Genomic DNA, 20458 nt, shown 5'->3' on the forward strand with positions numbered 1-20458 from the left:
GCAAGGAGCAGCGATTCATCTTGGCTGGCTGGAATCAAAAGATATTCCAGGTGTGGGTTTGCCTTTTCAATCCACAGGATCTCAGAGAGCAGCACAATTCAAGGGCTTACAGAGTATTTGATCCACTGACATGGGATCTTGCACAACATTGCACAGGCTTAAGAGACTCTGCTTGACAGCAAAGGAGATATGGCAGTCAACACATGACCATGGGATCCACTGGTTTGATCACATATGGCACCACCCATAGGTTGCCAGTCTAAAGTGATAGAAGAGCCTTTTGAAAGTGTAACTGAGGCAGCAGTTTGGATCTGAAACTCTACTAGAATGGGGGGCTTATGCTCTAGGACCTAGTAACACCCTAGACCAATGACTACTATATGGTACCATGTCCCCAGTAGGTAGAATATATGGGTCTGGGACCCAAGAGAAGGAAGTGGGAGTATGCTTGTTCACCATCCCTCTGAGTGACCAACTTGTAGAATTTGTGCTTCCCATCACTACAGCTCTAGACAATGCAGGTTTTGATGTTCTGCCCCCCAAAGGGGAAAATGTTCTAGCAGAAGATACAACCAGAGTCCCATTAAACTTTCAATTAAAACTACTGCTATCACTTTAGGGTCCTCATGATGAGAAGAAAGCAAAGAAAGTAGTGTAAAGGGAAAGGAGACACTATCCTGACATAGGTGGTTGACTGTGAGCATCAGGGGGAGCGAGGGCTTCTGTTTCACAGTGAGTGCAGGAAGAGTATGTTTGGTACTCAGGAAATCCCCTGGGGAATCTCTTGGTATACTACATTGCCGAGTTTTGACAATGATTGGGTGAGTACAACAGCCATGGACTAAAAAAGTCATGGTGCCCAGGGGCTCAGACACATAAGAGATGAGGGTGTGGGTCACCCCATCATATAAGCCACTTAGACCAGCAGAAATGCTGGCCAAGAATGAGCAAAATCTAGAATAATAGTAGAGTAAGGATATGGTGAAAACTTAATAAAATATATAAGTGAATTCAAGCGGCACAGGAGACAGACTTTAGTGAGTACTATTATATGTCATCCAGATTCCTTGTTCAGGACTAAGGAGTTCATTACCTTGGTTGCTGGTAATATTGACAACTAATGGCTTTCAGTTGAATTTTATCTGTGAATTGCCCTAGCTAAAAGAGCTGCCTTTTGGTCACATCTATTCCTGGGGCACAGTCCCCACTTAATGATTGGATGATAAAGGGGTTCAAGGACTCAGGCCCTTTGCCGTAAGGAGGGACAACTCTGAAGGGTCATCCCAGGCTCTTTATTGCAACTTCAATGTGTTCCGCTCCTCCCTTGACTCAAACCTACTTCCTGTACTAGCCCATTTAAGGGCTTATTCTAAGGGCACTCACCAATGGAATCACTGCACACAACACAAATCTCTTTCTTAGAATCCGTTTCTCAGGGACAGCTAATTCAAAAAGCAAAAACCATGTGAGATAATATCTCTAACCAGGAGAATAATATTATAGTAGATACTTTCATAAAATTGGGAAAATTAGGTTGTAAAATACTTGCTCCCACTTTTATAAAACAAATGTGTATAAATAAATGTAAATACATCCTGAGAAGGAGCATAAAGTAGCAAAATATTAACACTAGCTATCTTTGGGTACTAGGCTCAAGATGTTTTTCTATATTTTTAATAATCAATACTAGATATGTTTATTTTTAAGCAGATAAAGTGAAAAACTTGAGTGTATAATATATGTATAAAAATAGAGATGCATGTATAAAACAGAAGTTCATAGAGACAAGAAACAAGATAATTACTATCTATCCCAGATGACTCTTGATTTAAGAACGGGAAACAATTTATCTCTTCTCTAATTCATCCACTGGATCTACTGAAGTTACCAGGTGAGGCTGACAAACTGGAAACTAATACGTAGGAGTGGAATTTCTGGGTCACACTGTCACTCTATATGTAACCTTTTGAGGAACTGCCACATTGTTTACCAAAGCTGCTGCACCATTTTATGTTCAGCAGTTTAAAGCCACATTATTTTTCTACCCTTGGTTCAAGCAGGTTTCTCTTATGGTCTGAATATTCTGCCAGATATAGATTAGTCATTTCTCTTAGATGGGTCTGTGCAGGTTCTAACCAAGGGAAAGACTAGAGAAAGTCCAAAGAATTCAGTTGGTTCCCAAGGCACCATCCCATGGTGGGAATGAGTCAAACATACTAGTTCTTCTTCAAGATTGACACTCAGCTCTTAGAGCATTTCCCTCACTGTTCCCGTCTAGCCATGTAAGGGGCACATTCATTCGCCAAGCCACTCCAGAATCACTACATCAAAAGTGGGAGCTTTTCTCATTGGCTTGCTTATCCCCAAGGTCCTCTCAAAGAAAAGAACCTCATTATTATCCACGCAATTGCTTTACCTTGTATAGGGAACCAGGTAGTTGTAGTGCAAGAAACTGTGAAAATTGTTAGCCAGTGCAAGGTTGTTTTGCTTGCTTTTAAAAAATTGTGCTACTTAAATTTTATAAACAGGTGACACTTGCTTTTCCTTTCTCCTTTCCCAAAGCTGGATCATCCCAAAATGTGTTAGGAAATTTGCCATATACTATGGTTGACCAGCAAGTTCAATCCCCAGGTTCTTGGCAGCAATTCTTACCTAATAAAAGGAAGCTACAGTTCTTAAAACAATTTTTCTGGTACAAAAATTTAAGTGGGGGAAATTATGATTTAGTCAAGTGGCCTCAGGGAGCACGGTGGTCACAATGTCTTTAACAGTTTCACAGAAAATGAAGAAAAACAGTTTCAAGTGTGTGTTCCTTGGTCAACTCTAAATAAAAACCAAATGAATCTGATCAAAACATATTTTCTGTGAAGATTTTTTTTTTGAGGAGGCTAATCAAATGTAGTTCAAGAGCAATGTGGCTGCATTTAATGTGATTTCGAACTTCACTCATTTGAAGTGGTGTGGTTATAAAACATTAATAAAGCCTCTATGTATATATTTTGAAGTAATTCATCTCTTTCAATTATAAAAAATAATCAAGTATTACATAATTCAAAGCTGACTGGCTGAATACATTATAAACTGTGTTTTTGCCATTTTCTTTAGGAGGTGGCCAATTAGCTGGTGAATAGACCCACCATCCTTTATCAGATTTATTGAAACTTAGTGTTGGACTCTACAGATTGGAAATAAGTGAGGTTTCCAGGAATGTAGCATTCACAGTAATGTAACTACCCTGTGTCTACCTCTCCAGTGTTCTATCTTCTTAGAAGGAGAAATCCTTAATCTCTTAGAGACACGGATATGTTACATACTATGTACTATTACATTAATATGTTACATATTATATATTTCTTGTCCAGTAAAGTCCTGGCTGAACATCAGACTTATTGGAAAGTTATTTATAAGCTGTATCTGGTCATGAGTATTATAGAAATAATATTTTTCAGTCATTTCTTGAATACATAATATTTTTATTTGGCTCAAATTTCAGAAAATACAAAAGGTTATGCTGTGATAAAATCTCTCTCCCACTCCTATCTGCTAACTACCCAGTTCTTTGCTATAGAGGAAAAACCAATATTATCAACTTTTTGCATAACTTTCCAGAATATTTCATGCATATATATGCAAATATGTACATTTATCCTTCTTTTTAATAGCAGTGGTAGCAAATAATACACAGTCTTGCATTTTTCACTTAAAATATCTTAAAGATTGGTCCGTATCCATACGTAAAGTTCTTCATTCTTTTTTGCAAATGCATTGTATATTATTGTATGTGTGGACCATAAGTTTAGTCTACCTGGAAAGTTTTAAAAAATACATGTTCCTGGGCCCACCCATAGGACTATAGAACCAAAATCCATGAGCTGAAGTTTTTAGTAAGTTCCCCAGGTGACTGTTACCCATTCAGCCCCGCATCTTCCTGCAGATTGGTTCTGTGGAATTATCATTTTAGGTTATCTATTCTGAATATCACTATTTCCAGCTGAGCTTTTCACTGGGGCTAGCAAGCAGAGGTTATATTTTCTGAGAAGAGCCTGACTCATCAGTAGTACATGTTTCTGATTGAAAGGAGGTACATACTACTTATTGTTAGATTTATAGAACATTTTCAGCAGGAGGAAAAAAAAAAGATTCTACAGATTGCTGCCAGTAAAGTTACCAATTGATTTGCCCAACATCACGCTCAGCTGAAATGATTCTCAGTGAGTCTCAACTTTTCCTCTGTTTTACCTAACTCCCCTCATAGCTCTGTTTTCCCTGTCACTCAACAGTTCTCAGGGGAAGCTAGAACGTAAGAATAATGACAACCACAGTGGAACAATGACAAGTCCCCAGGGGAAGTGCACCCACCCCACCCGTGGAGAAAAAAACTGGTTTTGATTCTCCAAGAAGGCCAAGAAAATCTCCTGGGTCATCACTATATTCATTCAGTCCAGGGAAAATGATGTATTTTTTTAATCAAACAGAAGAATCAAAGGCAAATGATGGCACATCTGTATCCTCTCTTCCCCCTCTTAACCAGTATATAACATGTTATTTCCCCCCTCCTAGTTGCTTGTGGTACAAGATCCTGTATCATCCAATGGTTTGTCATTACATTTGTATAAACTCCCTCTTCCAATCCTTCCCTAAACTGAACCTTTCATTTTTTTAACATTTGCTTTCTTTCTGGTTTTATCAGGCTTATTATCCATGGGGAGGCTTAAGGAAAATGGTCCATCCCCTGAATTTGCCTGGGGGTCTTGCAAGTAGATTTAGAGCCTTCCTGTAAGTGATACATTGTTTTCCTTTGAGCAATTTGGAAGAAAATAAATAGATCAATTGTTTTAAACAGCTAAAATAAAAGATGTGGTGTTCCTTACTGCTTTGGATTTTTAGCGTCTTATTCAATGATTGTGACCTTTGAGATGGATTTTATGAAAGCGGGAAAAGAACTAACATGTATTTATTACATTCTACATAGATTATTTCAACTGATGGTAGAAGGTGTATTCATATGTCCCCATTTTATAGATACAGAGTGTAAGACTCAAAGAGGTGAAGTAATTTACCCAAATCCCACATCTGGTGAGCGGCATCGCTGAGGCTGGAGACTAGTTCTGATTCCAAAAATTATGCTTCTTCTACTAAATCATGTTTACTATCTAGACAAATTATATAATTTAGAGGCACATTTGCTTCAAGAAAATAGTAAACATATTTAGATAAAACCTATTCGATATTTCATTACGACTCCCCAAACTGGATAATTGAGGTGATTCAATTTCCTAGACAAGCATTTCTGTGGCTGAATGGATAATTATTGAACCAATTGTGCTATCAGATCATTCAGATCATGTGCTATTGAGGAGAGCCGCTATTCTAAATAGAGTACTATATGTAAATTGCGCATTGAGTTTAGTTTTAGAATAGTTTTAGCTCTGAGTATAACAGCTCCTTGAGCAAGTCTCCAAATGGAAAAGTGTTTGCACTTTTGCACTTGTGTGCCGTTCTATACTAAATTTAATCAAACTTTAAAGAGGATATATGGATTTAAATATTGGCTTTAAACATAGATCATTGACACACACTAATGCTTCTACAACAATATCACACTGAAAGAGATCAACCTCAATAAGACCTTTTTTTAGTCTAAAAAATATAAGATTTTACACTGCTTATCTGTTCTGAACCTCTCTGGGTTCTGAAAGTTTCTGTCTGTTTTCTCAGGAATGTAGACTCTTTCCCTGTTGACTTTTGTTTTTGTGTCGCTGATGGAAACCAAGTCACATGGCCACCAAAAGTCCAAGGATAGAAAATATTTTGCAGAAGTGGGCAAGTGGGTAGGAGTTGAGTAGCCCAACTATTGAGTTTGCCATAAGGCCCAGGAATCATACTTGGCTGGGAGTAGTGATTGGAATTAATTATTGGGTTCTAGGGGATTGCTACCTTAGGCAAGTTCCATAAAAGGCAAAGTGCCCTGCTTTGCTCATTAATGGTCTTTAGCTCAGATTTCTCCAAAGTCTTACCCTTGGAATAGGATTCAGTGGGATGTATCTCAAGCTTATATGACCACAACATAATATAGTCAAATAAGTTTGAAAAATTAGAATTGACTTACTACCTTGTTAAACTATATTTGTACATTAAGTTATATTGCAATTTCTCTCTGTCCCTGTTGCCAGCACAGTTACTTCTCTTTATTGATCTTCTTTCCTTTTCTTTCAGGTCATAAATGCTATATTTTATATGAAATTATAGCATGTCAGGACCCCTAACTCTAATTTCTCTTCTTTTATTCCAATTCCCTTGAGTAATATAAATCCAAAACATGATTTTATTATCATTTGAGATTAAAATCATAGGACTTCTTCATCGATCCTTTCCATCTAACCATTTTGATTTTTTTTACATTTAAATTATTTTTTAATTTATTTAAGTAATACATGCACATAGTTTATGAAATCAAATAGTCTTAAGATTTTATAACAAAAACAGTGGCTCCATGCCTTACCTCTCTCCTCTTCTTTAGGGGTACTATTCTTATATTTATATATCTCCCTATCTGTAAATAATATACATATTATCATTATCTTGTCCCCATTTCTTCAATGCTTATTTTTATGTTATACTTCAGAAAATTTCAAACATATTTAAAGATTTATTTATTTATTTTAGGGGCAAGAAGGAGGGGCAGAGGGAGAGGGAGAGAGAGAATCTCAAGCAGACTCCACTCTGAGTGCAGAGCCCAACACCCAGGCTTGATCTCACAACCCTGAGATCATGACCCGAGCTGAAATCAAGAGTCAGACACTTAACTGACTAATCCACCCAGGTGTCCCCAACATTTCAAACATATTTAACAGTAACAGGAATAATACAATTAACCCTCATGAACCCATCATTCAAATTTAACAACAGTCGACTCATAGTCATTCTTCTTGTTTTTAAATCTCTTTCTGTTCTCCAGGATTATTTTTCTATTTACATTTTTTTTCATTGAAGTGTAATATACATCTAGAAAAGTATAAGTATCAAAGTGTGCTGCTCACTGAATTTTCACAAAGGGAACATACCTACAAAACCGGTACCCAGACCAAGAAGCAAAACATCAGCAGCCCCCAGAACCCCTCATTAGATCCTCTCACTCATGCCTCTTTCCAGTTGATAACCTCCAAGAGTCACCACTCTTCTGAAGGCACAGATTCATTTCCTCTGTGTTTGTACATTACATAAATGGATTTATACTGTATGGGCTTTTTTTTGTTCTGACTACTTTCACTCCGTACTATATTTCTGGTATTCATCCTATTGGGTGTCTGTCGTAAACTGTTCTTTCTCATTACTGTTCAGTGTCACATTATGTAAATATCCTACTTTAGGTGGGCATTTCAGTAAGGTCTGCTTTTTTAAAAAAGATTTTATTTATTTATTTGAGAGAGAGAGAGAGTGTGCAAAAGAGCATAAGTGAGGAGTGGGGGTGGAGGGAAAGAGAGAAGCAGACTCCCCGCTGAGCAGGGAGCCCGATGTGGGGCTCGATGCCAGGACCCCGGGATCATGACCAGAGCCAAAGGCAGACACTTAACTGACTAAGCTACCCAGGCGCCCCCAGTCAGGTCTGCTTTTTAGCTATTTCAAACAGCATGGCTTCAAACATACTGAAACATGCTTTTGCTGATCATAGCTCGTGTTTTTGTTGGGTATACACCTAGGAGCGGAATTGCTGGGTTATAGAGTATGTATACATGCTCAGTTACAATGCATACTTTCAAAAAGTTGTCCAAAGTTGATTGTCTCAATATGTATTCCCACCAGCAGTATATGGGAGCCCTAAGTATTCCACATCCTTGACAGCCTTTTTTTTCCTTTCATTTTCACCATTCATTTTCTGTAGTGATATCTTATTATGGTTTTAATTTTTTTTCATTTTAATTTTTTATTGTTATGTTAATCACAATACATTACATCATTTGTGATGTAGTGTTCCATGATTCATGTTTGTGCATAACACCCAGTGCTCCACGCAGAACGTGCCCTCTTTAATACCCATCACCAGGCTAACCCATCCCCCTGGTTTTAATTTTAATTTCTCTGTAGACTAGTGAAATTCAACACCTTTTCATATGTGTATTGGTCATTTGGATATCTTCTTCTATGAAGTGTCTGGTCAAGTCCTTTGTCAATTTTTCTCTTGACTAGCAGAAATTCTTTAAGTGTTTTGAATGAGTCCCTTTTCAGATATATGTTTTGACAATGTCTCTTCCTACTATTTGGGTTGCCTTTTCAACCACATAATGGTATCTCCTGATGAATGGAAGTTTTAAATTTTTAAAATAGTACCATTATTCATTAAAAAAAGTTTTGACTGGTGTTTTCTATGTGCTGTATAAGAAATCTTTGCCTACCTCAATGTCATAAATATGTTCCCCTATGTTTAATTCTAAACTCTTTACCATGTTATCTGTCATGTTTAGAGTTGCAATCTATTCAGAATTTCATTTATCGTGTGAGATAAGTAGAGGTCAGGATTGATTTATATATATATATGTGTGTATACACACACACATATATATATACACACTTTGATATTGATCCAACACTATTTATTGAAAATTTTTTTCATTTCTCCACTGCATTGAAGTATCATATTTGTCATAAGTCAGGTGACTACATGTGGATCTTTCTGGAATCCCCTTTTTTGTAGGTTTGTGCTTATTCAAATATCACAATTTTAGTCACTGTAGCTTTATAATAGATATTGGCCTCTATAGTGTAAGCCCTCCAGCTTTTTTAAAAACTGTCTTAGATATTATTTTTGTTCATAACATTTCCATATCAACTTTAGAATTAGCTTTTTGATTGTTTGAAAAACAATAGTAACCTGCTGGCATTTTTACTGGATTGAATTGCATACAGAGATTAATTTGGGGATAATGGACCACTTTAGAAGACAGAGTCGTCTGACTCATGAATATATTAAGTATCATCATTTATTTAGGTCTCATTTATTTTCTTTAAAAATGTTGAGCATTTTTTTTTTTTAGTGTCACTGTTTTGTACTTCTTCATTAGATTTATTCCTAGGTATTAGATATTTTTGATACTATTATAAATTATAGACTTTAACATTTTTTACTTCCTCTCTTTATGTGGCTGGTATACAGAAAAACAATTGAAATTTGAATATTGACCTTGAAATCAGCAATCTTGTTAAATTTACTGATCATTTAGATTCTTCTAGATTTTGCTAGATACACAATCATATTATCTGCAAATAATGATAGATTTCTTTCTTTCCATCCTTTTTAAACTTTCTTTTTCCCCACTCACTTGCCTGGCTAGGAGCTCCAGTATAATGTTGAACAGAAACGGTGATAGCAGGCATCCTTATCTTGTTCCCAAATTCACGGTAAAAGTTTTCAGTATTTCATGAGTATCATGAGTGATAGGTTTTTCTAGATTTTAAAAATCAAATTAAATAAGGTTCTCCTATTCTCAGTTTGCCGAGATTTATTTTGTAAATCTCGTATCACAAATATTTCTATCTAGATCAGGGGTCAGCAAACCAAAGGCTAATTGCCTCTTTTTTATAAAGTTTTATTGGAACACAGCTATGCCCACTTGTTTCTGTATTGTCTGTAACTTCTCTTGCACTACAATGGCAGTGTTGAGTAGTTGCAACGGAGGTCTGTATGTCCTTCAAGCTTAAAATATTAAGAGTCTGGCTGTTTAAGAAAATGCTTGATCTAGATGATCACATACTTTTTCTATTTATGGAGAAAACCACTGATAAACTGGAACAGTAAACCAGCCTTGCATATCGGGGAACATCCCATTTGGTGATGGTTATCCCTTTTACAATTTGCTGGATTGGATTTGCTCATTTTTATTTATTTACTGTCCCCTTTTTAATTGCCTCGTTTGCTTTCTAAAGTCTGCTGCCTCTTACTTTTCTTCCACTTTTATCTGGACTTTCTCTTTCCCTTTTCTCATTGTCCCTGTCTTGCTCAACTTAAATTCTATTCTAAGAAGTTTCTCCTAAGTGTGACTGTGTCACTGTAGGCTTAGGTCTTCTGGTTTTGAGAGTTCCTGGGGCCATATGACATCTCAGAGCTTACAGTGACTCCCTTACCCGTCTCAGTGCACTGGACTCTAAAAATTGCCATTTCAGATTCTGTTCTCAGATTGTCTCCTGGAACCTTCTAGCAAGTACCTACTGGTGATTTTGAGATTCTCCTCTTCTCAGGGACACCCTTTTGCCTTCCCTCAGCTTTCTCCTTCATATTTCCCAGATGCTGATGGATCTAAAGCTATGAGTTCTTTGTTGATAGCTGTTCATATTTTAGGGTCACGAGAATACTTTATCCCCTAATTTAACTGTAGATGTTATACTTGTACTTTTGTTATCCTATTTGCTCTTTCTGTTTTATTCTAACTCAGGGAGATTTACTGCCAACACAAGTAGCCTAGAATCCTCCTTTATCTATTTCTAAATCAAGTAAAGGCATATTCTTTGTCGTGCAAAAATGTTAAGGTAGGCTTCAACTCATGTATGACTAAAACTATAAAATCACTTACTTAGTATTGAGTAATTTAAAAAACCTTATACAGGATTAAGGGACAGATTGTTCAGTTATGTGCTGACCAAAAGTTGTAAGCACACACTCTGCAACAGGATTGGGATGTGTGTAGTAGAGAATCAGCTTTGCCCAAAGAGAGTTCTGGCCTTTGCCTTGGCTACTGGGAGATCTTTAGGCCCCTGGAACAGTTTGCCTGATAGGAGTGTTTTTGTTTGCCTGGGAGCATTTGGCTCTGAACAGTCTAACAATATGATATATGAGAGGGGTTTTGGAACTTGCCCTATCCATTCAAACTTCTGGAAGAACTAGAGACTAAATGTATTAGCCAGAACCCACAGGAGTGGCTGGAGCCTAAAGGTCAGCCACAGGAGCAGTATGTGATCAAGACTCAGTAAAAGCTTCGGACAAGCTTCGGACATCAAAAGCTCAGATGGTTGGCACAAATGGATCATCTGGGAAGATGATGTGTCCCTGAGGCTGATGGAAGCTTCATGTCTGGAACCCTCCCGGACCATGCCCTGTGTATCTCTCCCTTAGGCTGACTTTGATTTGGTTTTGGTGGTGGTGGTTGTTTTTGTTTGTTTGTGCTATAATAAAATTGTAATCCTGTGTATAGCACTTTCCTGAATTCTGAGTCATTCTAGTGAATTATCGAAATTAAGGGGGTAGCAGGAATCCCTGACTTTATAGCCAGCTGGTCAGAAGTGAGGATGTTAAGAGGAATCCCAAGCCCATGGCTGGTATCTAAAGCGAGGGCATTCTCGTGGAGGACTGTGACTTTTTCCTGTGAAGTTTGGCCCAACTTCCAGGTAGGAGGTATCATGGCTTTTGATGAAAAAGTTTGGGCATCCATTATGCAAATAAATATGAATTCATTATGGAGTAAGACGGACTAATTAGGAAAGTGTATGCTAAAATTACATTATAGGGAATACAAATAACAATGAGAAAGAATTAAAAACACATAGAGGAATTAAGGTAGAATTTGTTGCCAGGTTGATAGTGTTATTGCTATTATTCTAGAACGCTTAACTCCTTCCTGCCAGTGATCCCTACAGGGTTCACGATGCATCTCTTTCAATGAGGATCGATAGGAAAATGGGAATCAAATGACAACCAGCTGCTACTCTAATGCAGATCTGAGGGAAGTGCAAGGGTCTCTGGGTCACTAATTACATAGCTGCTTGGAAAGAGAACAAGAGAGAAGCAAATAACCAGGGAGGCAGACCTTGTCGAGCTCTCCTTCGCATGTGGAGAAAAGCAAGCACAAAGTACAAAGGTAAAATAATATATATCCTGTGGCCATGCATTTTAAGTTACATCAACCCACCCACTAGGAATGATAGCCAGTCTTTTTCTTGGTTCATGTTTTGTTTTGAGTTATGTTTTCTTCTGAGTAGAGTTCTCTTTTCTCTCTTGGGCAAGTGTGGTAGGCCATGGCAGACCCACTCTACCCAACACTCAAGTAGGTTCAATGATACAGTAAGAGCTACGATATGGAAGCATAGGATTTAGCGCTGCACAGATTATCTTATATGAAAATACTGTGCCTTCCACCCAGCCCAATCAGTTTAAGAGACAACAACCAATATATCAATGGCAGGGAGATCAGTTGGGAAGCTGCTAGAATGATCCAGGTCACCTCTGGGACACCTTCCCCAGGTGCACAGTCAGCTGCTAAGAGCACCAGCTACGGAGCGGCGTGGCCCCAGAGAAAAGCAGAGCACCACACTCACCCCTGCCACCTCCAGGGTCACACGTGCCCCAGCCAGGAGAGCAGGAGAGATGGGGTGGGCCTGGCTACCTCCCGGCCTGCCTGTATGTGCACCCTCGCTCACACCTTCCCTCCACCTGGCTCCACTTCCAGCCACTTTGGGCATCCTGGTGCTTGGGCTCCTTCCTCTGAGCCTGTGTCCCATGTGGGTCTAAAGCAGCCTCTTTCCTTTATTTGCTGAGCTATCCCCCTCTTTCAAACCAGCCCAACACTCCCCTCACCCACTCCAAGCTGGAAAACTTCCCATTTAAAAAAAAAAAAAAATTTTCCAGCCGGGAAGATTTTATACTTCATTTTAGGCCATAGTGCCCACTAAATTTCTGGTATCCCCCCATGAAAAGCAGCACATAGTACTAGAGAAGCGCATCTACCCATTCACATTCTTCATCAGCCGTAATTTTGTCCTTGATCTCATATAATTTTGCTGGTTTGGTAACTTACAAAGTGAAAGTCACTTTAGACTAAGTCCAAGTTGTCAGCCTCATCAGTATTTGAATGTAGAACATGTGTTCTGGCCTAGAGTTGTGGGTTGTTACTATTCAGGTTAACGACTATGGGTGTGGACTGTGACTGCAAGATTTTCAGGACAGACGTTCTAGTTGCTCTGATATACTGCACATGATATGTGGTTTATCTTCCCACCACATCCAAGAATGTCTTGGTTTTTGATTTAGGATTATGGTCTGCAACCTTAAAGGAATAGCGATATGTACATGGATAGAAAGGCAGAATATGGGAGGGAGGGAGAGCGCTCAGCAATAAGGTGGTAATATACAATCTTTATCAGAACTCTCCTAATACTTTGTTCAGTGTGTTATTCTAGGATTCAGTCCACTTAACTGGGGGGATGTAAACTGTTCCTGGGTGGAGGGAAGAAGCTAAGGTCCTCCACTCAGTGAGCAGTCCTAAAACCCTCTCTTCCCTCTGAGTCACACCCAAGCTCATGTCCCCCATTTCCCTGGCAGTTTCATCTGTTACCCCCGGAATGAAGAATGAGATGCTACAGACACCCTCTCAGTTTGTAACTGTGACATTTGGTCATATTACTCAGCTTTATTAGGATTTTGTTGATTAACAGGTATGGTTTCTAGGCTGTTGGTACAAAATTAAGCACTGTTTCTACCGGATTGTCCACCCTGCTGAGCATCTTTATGTGTTCTAATAATTTCAGCTGAGGAGGATGGTCTTGAGGACTAACAATCATGATAGGTTCGCCCTCTGAATATCTCCGGAGAGAACTGTTTCCTTACTTCTTTGCGAGGAAAACTTTTCTGTTAATCGGAATCTTTAATTATGAGAAAGTTATTCCCTGTGTTGAGTTAGTTTCCAAAACTTCCCTCCAGAACAATGTGTACTAGATGTACATCCTTTCCAAGAGGACCAGATTTAAATACAAAAAGACAGCTATCTACTCTTTTTTTTCCCAGGCATTATAAATATATCCAATAACTTCCTAAGTTCCTTCATACACTTCTAGGTTGCAATATTTCATAGACATCATCTAGGCAACTTCATGTCAATAAAAGGAGGTAACTGAAGCCCAGACCAGTGGATGAAGGGAAGCTCTACTCTAAATGCCAATTAATAAAAGTAGAAGGAATGACAGAATTAGATATTACCACCTGAATAGTAAACATCATTTCAAAACCACCAGTTAACATCAATTCAGACAAAGTTCATCAAGGTTAAAATCCTTAGGTAAATGGTTGATGGAAACTTGGACATTCACTTGGGGTCAAATTAATACCACACAGAGTACTTCCTAATCACGAGAGGTTAAATAAAATTGCATATAGAGCGTTCAGACTGCAATCACTCCAGTGAAGGTCAATTTTAGCAGATTAATGGTAGACGAACTAGAAGTAATGTGTTTTCTGATGTGATACAAAGCATGAAGTATACAACATCGCCTATGGGAGTCTGTCCATGGTGTTTCACTTGAATCCATCTAATTAACATCACTTGCACAGGGGATAAACCAAAAGAGTATGTAACCAGAGAAATCCAAAAGGTGGAATATTCTGGAGGTCAACTGGCCTTTCATCTTCAACAGTCATAGAAAAGGGACTATTCTAGGGACACCTGGGTGGCTCAGTTGGTTAAGTGACTGCCTTCGGCTCAGGTTATGATCCTGGAGTCCCGGGATCGAGTCCCATATCGGGCTCCCTGCTCCCTGACCCTCCCCCCTCTCATGCTCTCTCTCTCTCTCTCTCAAATAAATAAGTAAAATCTTAAAAAAAGGAGGACTATTCTAGATTAAGAGACAGAAGAATATATATATATACATATATTTCAAAGATATGCACTAAGGTGTTAACAGTGTCAATCACTGGATGGTGGGATGTGACATTCTTTTCTTTTTCTTTGTATTTTCTATTTTTCTACAATGAATATTGTATACTCTTTCTATAGTAATAAAGCATTTAAAAACATTTATGGTCAACCTGGCTAAATGCCTTCTTCAATCCATATGAGATTTTTTCCAGATCCTGCCATACTGGTCATCCTCCCTTGTCTGAATTTCTCTTTGCTATTATTGTCTTCACATAAGATACCCATCATTTGGCAATATGCCTTAGATGTAATCTTACTGGTTCAAGGTGGAACCTCTGATCTGACCACTATTACCGAGGCAACTGAAGACTACATTGCCTTTTTGGAAACCCAATCACATTGTTGGCTGTATAAATAGTCTGTAGTCGGTAGACTATTTATAACACAAGTTAATGATTTAGAATACTATTTAGAACAGAAATAAACTATCGAGAATAGAGATTAAGGACATGGACTCTGGAGGTCTGGGGAAAATTACTTAATCTCACTAAGCCTCCATTTTCTCATCTATAAAGTGAAAGAAATACTAGAACCTGTTTCATGGGGCTGTTACGGGAGCTAAATGAGATAGCATAGCAAAAGAGTTGAGTGTAGTGCCTGGTTCACATTATATAATAAATAAATAAATATGACCTATTATAATAATTATTATTGTGGTTTATAAAATCTCAGCATGAAGTTTGCTAAGCATCATTTAGAATCCCTCCAATGTTTCAAAATTACTTTGACCAAAAGTGATGCATTTGACCCAGTGAAAATATCTTTTCATCAAAAAAAAAAATATAACCAAGTAAGTAATTTTCTTCATCTGGCAATAAGTACACCACCTGTATTTCTGTTTTCCTTATACTGTGAATTCCTTTATTAACTCACCAACATTGAATCCTTTGAATGTGTAGGACCAGTGGAGCCCAGAAAGCACCCATTTGAATGGAGTAACTCCAGGACTTTAGGGTAACACAGTTTAGGGGACTTTCATGTGCATTGACATTCTATGAGACTACCCAGAATTTTTTTAAAGATTTTATTTATTTGTTTTAGAGAGAGAGCGAGCAAGGGAGAGGGAATCTCAAGCAGATTCTGCGCTAAGCGTGGAGCCCGACATGGGGTTCTATCTCATGACCCTATGATCACGAACTGAGCTGAAATCAAGGGCCAGCCGCTTAATCGACTGAGCCACCCAAGTGCCCCATGAGAATACCAAGAATTTAATGAATCACCTGGATGACTGAATGCTCTGAACTCTTTTGTGCCACAAATCCTCCTCTGTGTGGAGGAAATATACTGAACAATTAGCTTAAACTTAAGGAGCCCAGAGGCAAAATCTCAGAATTTTTGAGAGCATCATTTAAAATGCAGAATTAAATGCCATGGTCATCTGTGTGAGAGGTAAAATGATGGAGAATCTTAAGTGTTAAAATAATTGATGCCCCTGAAAACCCCAAACAATTAGCCCAAGAACAGAAAAAATTAGAGGGAAGTTGAATTACTTTAAAGTAAAACATTCTCTTGGAGTTTTACATTATTTTAGTGATCTAAATGAAATTGCTAATTTTGCTATATATTAATTAGGATTTGTTCCACTGCAAATTACAGAAATTCAAGTGATTTAAATAATAATGACATGTATTGATTCATGTAACTGGAGTTCCAGAAGTAGAGCAGATTTCAGGGTTGGCTTAGTCTGGCAGGATTAGCTTTCTGTCCCAGGGGCAGTTCTTTGGGCTCTGTCCTCCTCTGTCTGTTGCCTCCATGATATGATTAGTCCCAGCTTTAAAACCTGTTCATCACCTCTTCCAAAGTTTATCATTTAAAGGTCAGAAAACATTTTTCAGAGATTCCCAGCAAGTTCCCCTTGACTTCACTGGCCAGTTACTGAGTTTTAGCCCCCACCCCCCACCTTTCCTGAGCTAATCATTAACAAGGGAGTGGGATCCTTTCTGAAATGCATGGGCTTCAGGTAAGGGAGCTGTGGATGAATGGATAAAAACTGGGGAATTCTTGGCAGGAGAATCAGTGTTGGGTAGGTAATCAACAAAGAGTAATTATTAAACACTGGAGGTTGGATGAAGCAGGGTATTATTTTATTTTCAGAAAATTAGTTTTTCTTACAAAACTTGGCTTTTAAACAATTAGGAAGGGAAAGAATCCAAACCTTTTCCCATCTGCTTTTCCCCTTTGCTGAAATGACAATAGTAATTCTGAGCGGGAATAACAATATTGTTATATATCTTATCCCCACCAGGTTTTAGAATTCCCAGGTGGCTCTAAACACTTTCAAAATATGTGCAGTTTGGAAAAACCTAAGTGGTGATTTTTTTCCCTTAATTTTTAGAACATGGGATTTTTAAAAATGAAGATGAAATCTGTATGTAATAATCCAGACTTCAGGATGTTGTTATATAACAGCCATTTGATGTTTGACAAGTTTTTGACACTCTTTAATGAGCTTGTTTATGTCTTTAATCTTAGAATAAATTTACTAAGTGCAAATCTAGCACCAAGTAGGATAAAGTCATCATTTTATCCTTGAAGAGCAGAGTGGCATCTAAATTCAGCAAACCCCTTCTTAATTTTCTTAAAGTGAAAACATACCTATATGCCTTAATGATTTCTGTCTTAGTATTTTTTCTCTGCCTTTCATTTTTTAACTAAATTAATTACCATTTTCTTATTATTAGGGACTTCTAAGCTGTTATTTGTGGGGAAAAGTCTTAGGAAAGCCATTTTGCATCTCTGAATCACAATTTCCTCCTTGGGTCATCAGAGTTCATGAATCATTCATTCATTCATTCAGTATTTGACTGCTGACCATGGTGTTGGGAATTTAAAAAGAAAAAGGAAAAAGGACTTGGTCCTGGCTTTCAAGGAGTTCGTAGGAAAGTAGGATACAGACTATATATACTTCTAGCACAAAGGAATTTTTAGAAGGGGTTTAATACAGTGATGGAGATGAGAATGGGGTATTTTGGAATCACCTAGAAGAGATAACCTAAGTTGCCTTAAATCTAGAAATGAATGGACAAGTTTTCTTGGACATGATATTTGTGCTCCATACTGAAGGATGGGTGGGCATCAGCCAGGTAGAGGCAGATGGGAGAGGAGGTGAGGACACTCAGAGACAGAAGACAGTGTGATGAAAGGCATAAAGTGAGGACCCAGCTGAGTACCAAGGGGAAGGTATAAGCAATTCATGGAATCAGAGAAAAAAGTGTGAAGTAGGGAGTGGGAAAAGAGAAGGCTGGACAGGAACCAGACGGTGTTGAGAGATGTTCTTCCCTATAGGTGACGAGGGTTCACTGAAAGATGTTATTTAAGGGTTCAACTGAAATGTCAGCGTTCTTCTGGTATCTTATTCTAACCTTCTTTAATTCTACTTGTGGATTTTATCTTTAACATTTAAAACAATCTGAAGGAAGGGATCTATGGTTTATCCCCAATTTTTGACCTTCCCAACCTCATGACCACTGCATCATTGTTAGTATGGTGCTAGGATATGGACTGCATCCAAGCTTCTTTCTCTTATTCTACTGAGCCAAAATAGTTGTGAAACTTTTTCTGTGTCAAGGAAACACAATAGTGAACTAGTCAAGTGTTTGTCAGAGGAGTTTGGCAAAGCCCCCACTATTACCCTGGATTATGCCACCCTCCTTTCAATTTTCCTTCCATTTCATTTCCATTTCCTTCCATTTCCTTCCATTTCCTTTCCTTTTCATAAGGTTAACTGTTCCCCCAGGTACACAAACTTCAGAACTAGCAGAGTAACCTGTTGCCTTTGCACTGATACATACAGAATTCTGGGTATTAGAACCAATTTTCCTCCTCCACCTCTCTCTCCTCCCTCCTCTTCTTGTACTTAGAAATGTCTCCTATTAAGATGCTAAATCTAGAAGTGGGATTCATTAAGCTATTACCAGAGAATGGCAGCATGAATTCGCCGACTCTCAGATGCCTAATCAGAAGGGAAATGTGCTTGCTGTCCAGGGTCATGTAGCCAGAGGTGAAGGAAGACCTAAAGTCTAAAGAAGGAAGGACCCAGCATCAGCTCTGTCTTTTCATTGCAAGAGGGCCATTTGCAGCCGCTGTGGTTTTTTCTAGTAAAGCAATCCAGTGTCAAGAAATGTCTAGTTCTCTTCTTCAGCGCTGCCTGTGGAGGTGGCAGCCATCTGTTACTGGGCATCATGGCTGCCCTCAGACCTCTGGTGCAGCCCAAGATCATTAAAAAGAGGACCAAGAAGTTCATCCGGCACCAGTCAGACCGCTATGTCAAAATTAAGCACAACTGGTGGAAACCCAGAGGCATTGACAATAGGGTGCGCAGAAGATTCAAGGGCCAGATCTTGATGCCCAACATTGGTTACGGGAGCAACAAGAAAACAAAGCACATGTTGCCCAGTGGCTTCCGGAAGTTCCTAGTCCACAACGTTAAGGAGCTTGAAGTGCTGCTGATGTGCAACAAATCTTACTGTGCAGAGATTGCTCACAATGTCTCCTCCAAGAACCGCAGAGCTATTGTGGAAAGAGCAGCCCAGCTGGCAATCAGAGTCACCAATCCCAACGCCAGGCTGCGCAGCGAAGAAAATGAATAGACAGCTTGTTGTGCACGTCATATTTGTGTTAATAAAACCATAAAACCTAAAAAAAAAGAAATGTCTAATACTTCTTAACAAAATAATAGGAGGGTTTATTATTCAAAAGGTGTTAAGTTCAAAACCATTAAATAGAAGTGCATTTCCTTAATGCGACTACAGACAATGTTGTCTCAGAAAATAATGAAAAGCTTGCCATGTTGATGTGCTAAACTTTCCTGGGTGACCTGGTAGGAAAATCACCTGCAGCTATGATGGGGAAACTGAGTTCAACTTGGAGCATCTATTATCTTCATCCTCACCTACAGGACATGTGTTGGTCCACCTCCCAACAACTCCCACTCTGTTGTTTGAATGAACAGATAAGAGGTTCCATAAGTCCTGACAAAGAGCAAGACACAGTTCTCTCAGAATTCCCCAGGAAGAGAGGCAGAGTCACTGAAGAGCATCAAGACTGTCCTATGTGGAGGTCTGAAGAAAGAGAGAGAAGGGCAGGGGGCTGTTTCTAAGATAGGGAGGGGAAGACACACAGAGGAGCATTCTCCTAATGAAGCTTCAATCCACAGAAGCTTTCCAGGAGGCCATATAAAAGAACAGGTAAGCCAGAGAGAACTCACATGACCTCTCGTCTTCCCCATTGTCTTATAAGCCTGGCTTCCTGGATGTACAACCTGTCCGGGCTTCATTTTTAATCCGCGCTTGTGTTTGATAAGTGGAGTGATAATGGAGCATGAGCAGAGGAGATATTAGCAATATGGCTGCATGCACGAATGCTACCGCTCTCTGCCACTCCACTCGCGTCAATGTTCAGGATGCCTCATGAGCACAGAATTCCTCTGGACCTACAATGAGTGGGGATTTACTGAGATTCAAAGCAAGTACATGGTAAGCTTGTTACATCCATGTCTGAGTAGGCAGAGGCTCTGACAGCCACAAAGGCCAGGCTTCCTGTTTGAACCAGAATTTGCTTGGAATGCAGAAAGAAGGCAATGGCACTTTAAGAAATGTGAACTACCTGATATCATATCCTTTCCTACTTGGGTTACATCCCTGAGTTAGCTAACTGCTTACGATAAAAAGGATGTCAGTCAGTCCTTCCTTACTCATCAATAACCTAAGGTACAAAATGTTGGTAGGTTGGGCACAGATCACTAGATGAACTGAAAACAACCGTTCTCTGCAGTGATTCACTGT

The 20458-nt window shown here is 38.8% G+C and overlaps 1 protein-coding gene across 1 annotated transcript; it reads left to right on the forward strand.

Moving 5' to 3' along the window:
- The first annotated feature begins 18823 nt into the window (after positions 1-18823).
- LOC112838637 (large ribosomal subunit protein eL32-like) lies at positions 18824-19307 on the forward strand. Its single transcript, XM_073878278.1, has one exon. The coding sequence runs from the start codon at positions 18857-18859 to the stop codon at positions 19262-19264; it is 408 nt and encodes a 135-aa protein (XP_073734379.1). The 5' UTR covers positions 18824-18856; the 3' UTR covers positions 19265-19307.
- The last annotated feature ends 1151 nt before the right edge of the window (positions 19308-20458 follow it).

This window comes from Callorhinus ursinus, unplaced genomic scaffold (genome assembly GCF_003265705.2).
Source record: "Callorhinus ursinus isolate GAN/ISIS: 27379988/994484 unplaced genomic scaffold, GSC_fseal_2.0 scaffold28, whole genome shotgun sequence".
Lineage (NCBI taxonomy): Eukaryota > Metazoa > Chordata > Mammalia > Carnivora > Otariidae > Callorhinus > Callorhinus ursinus.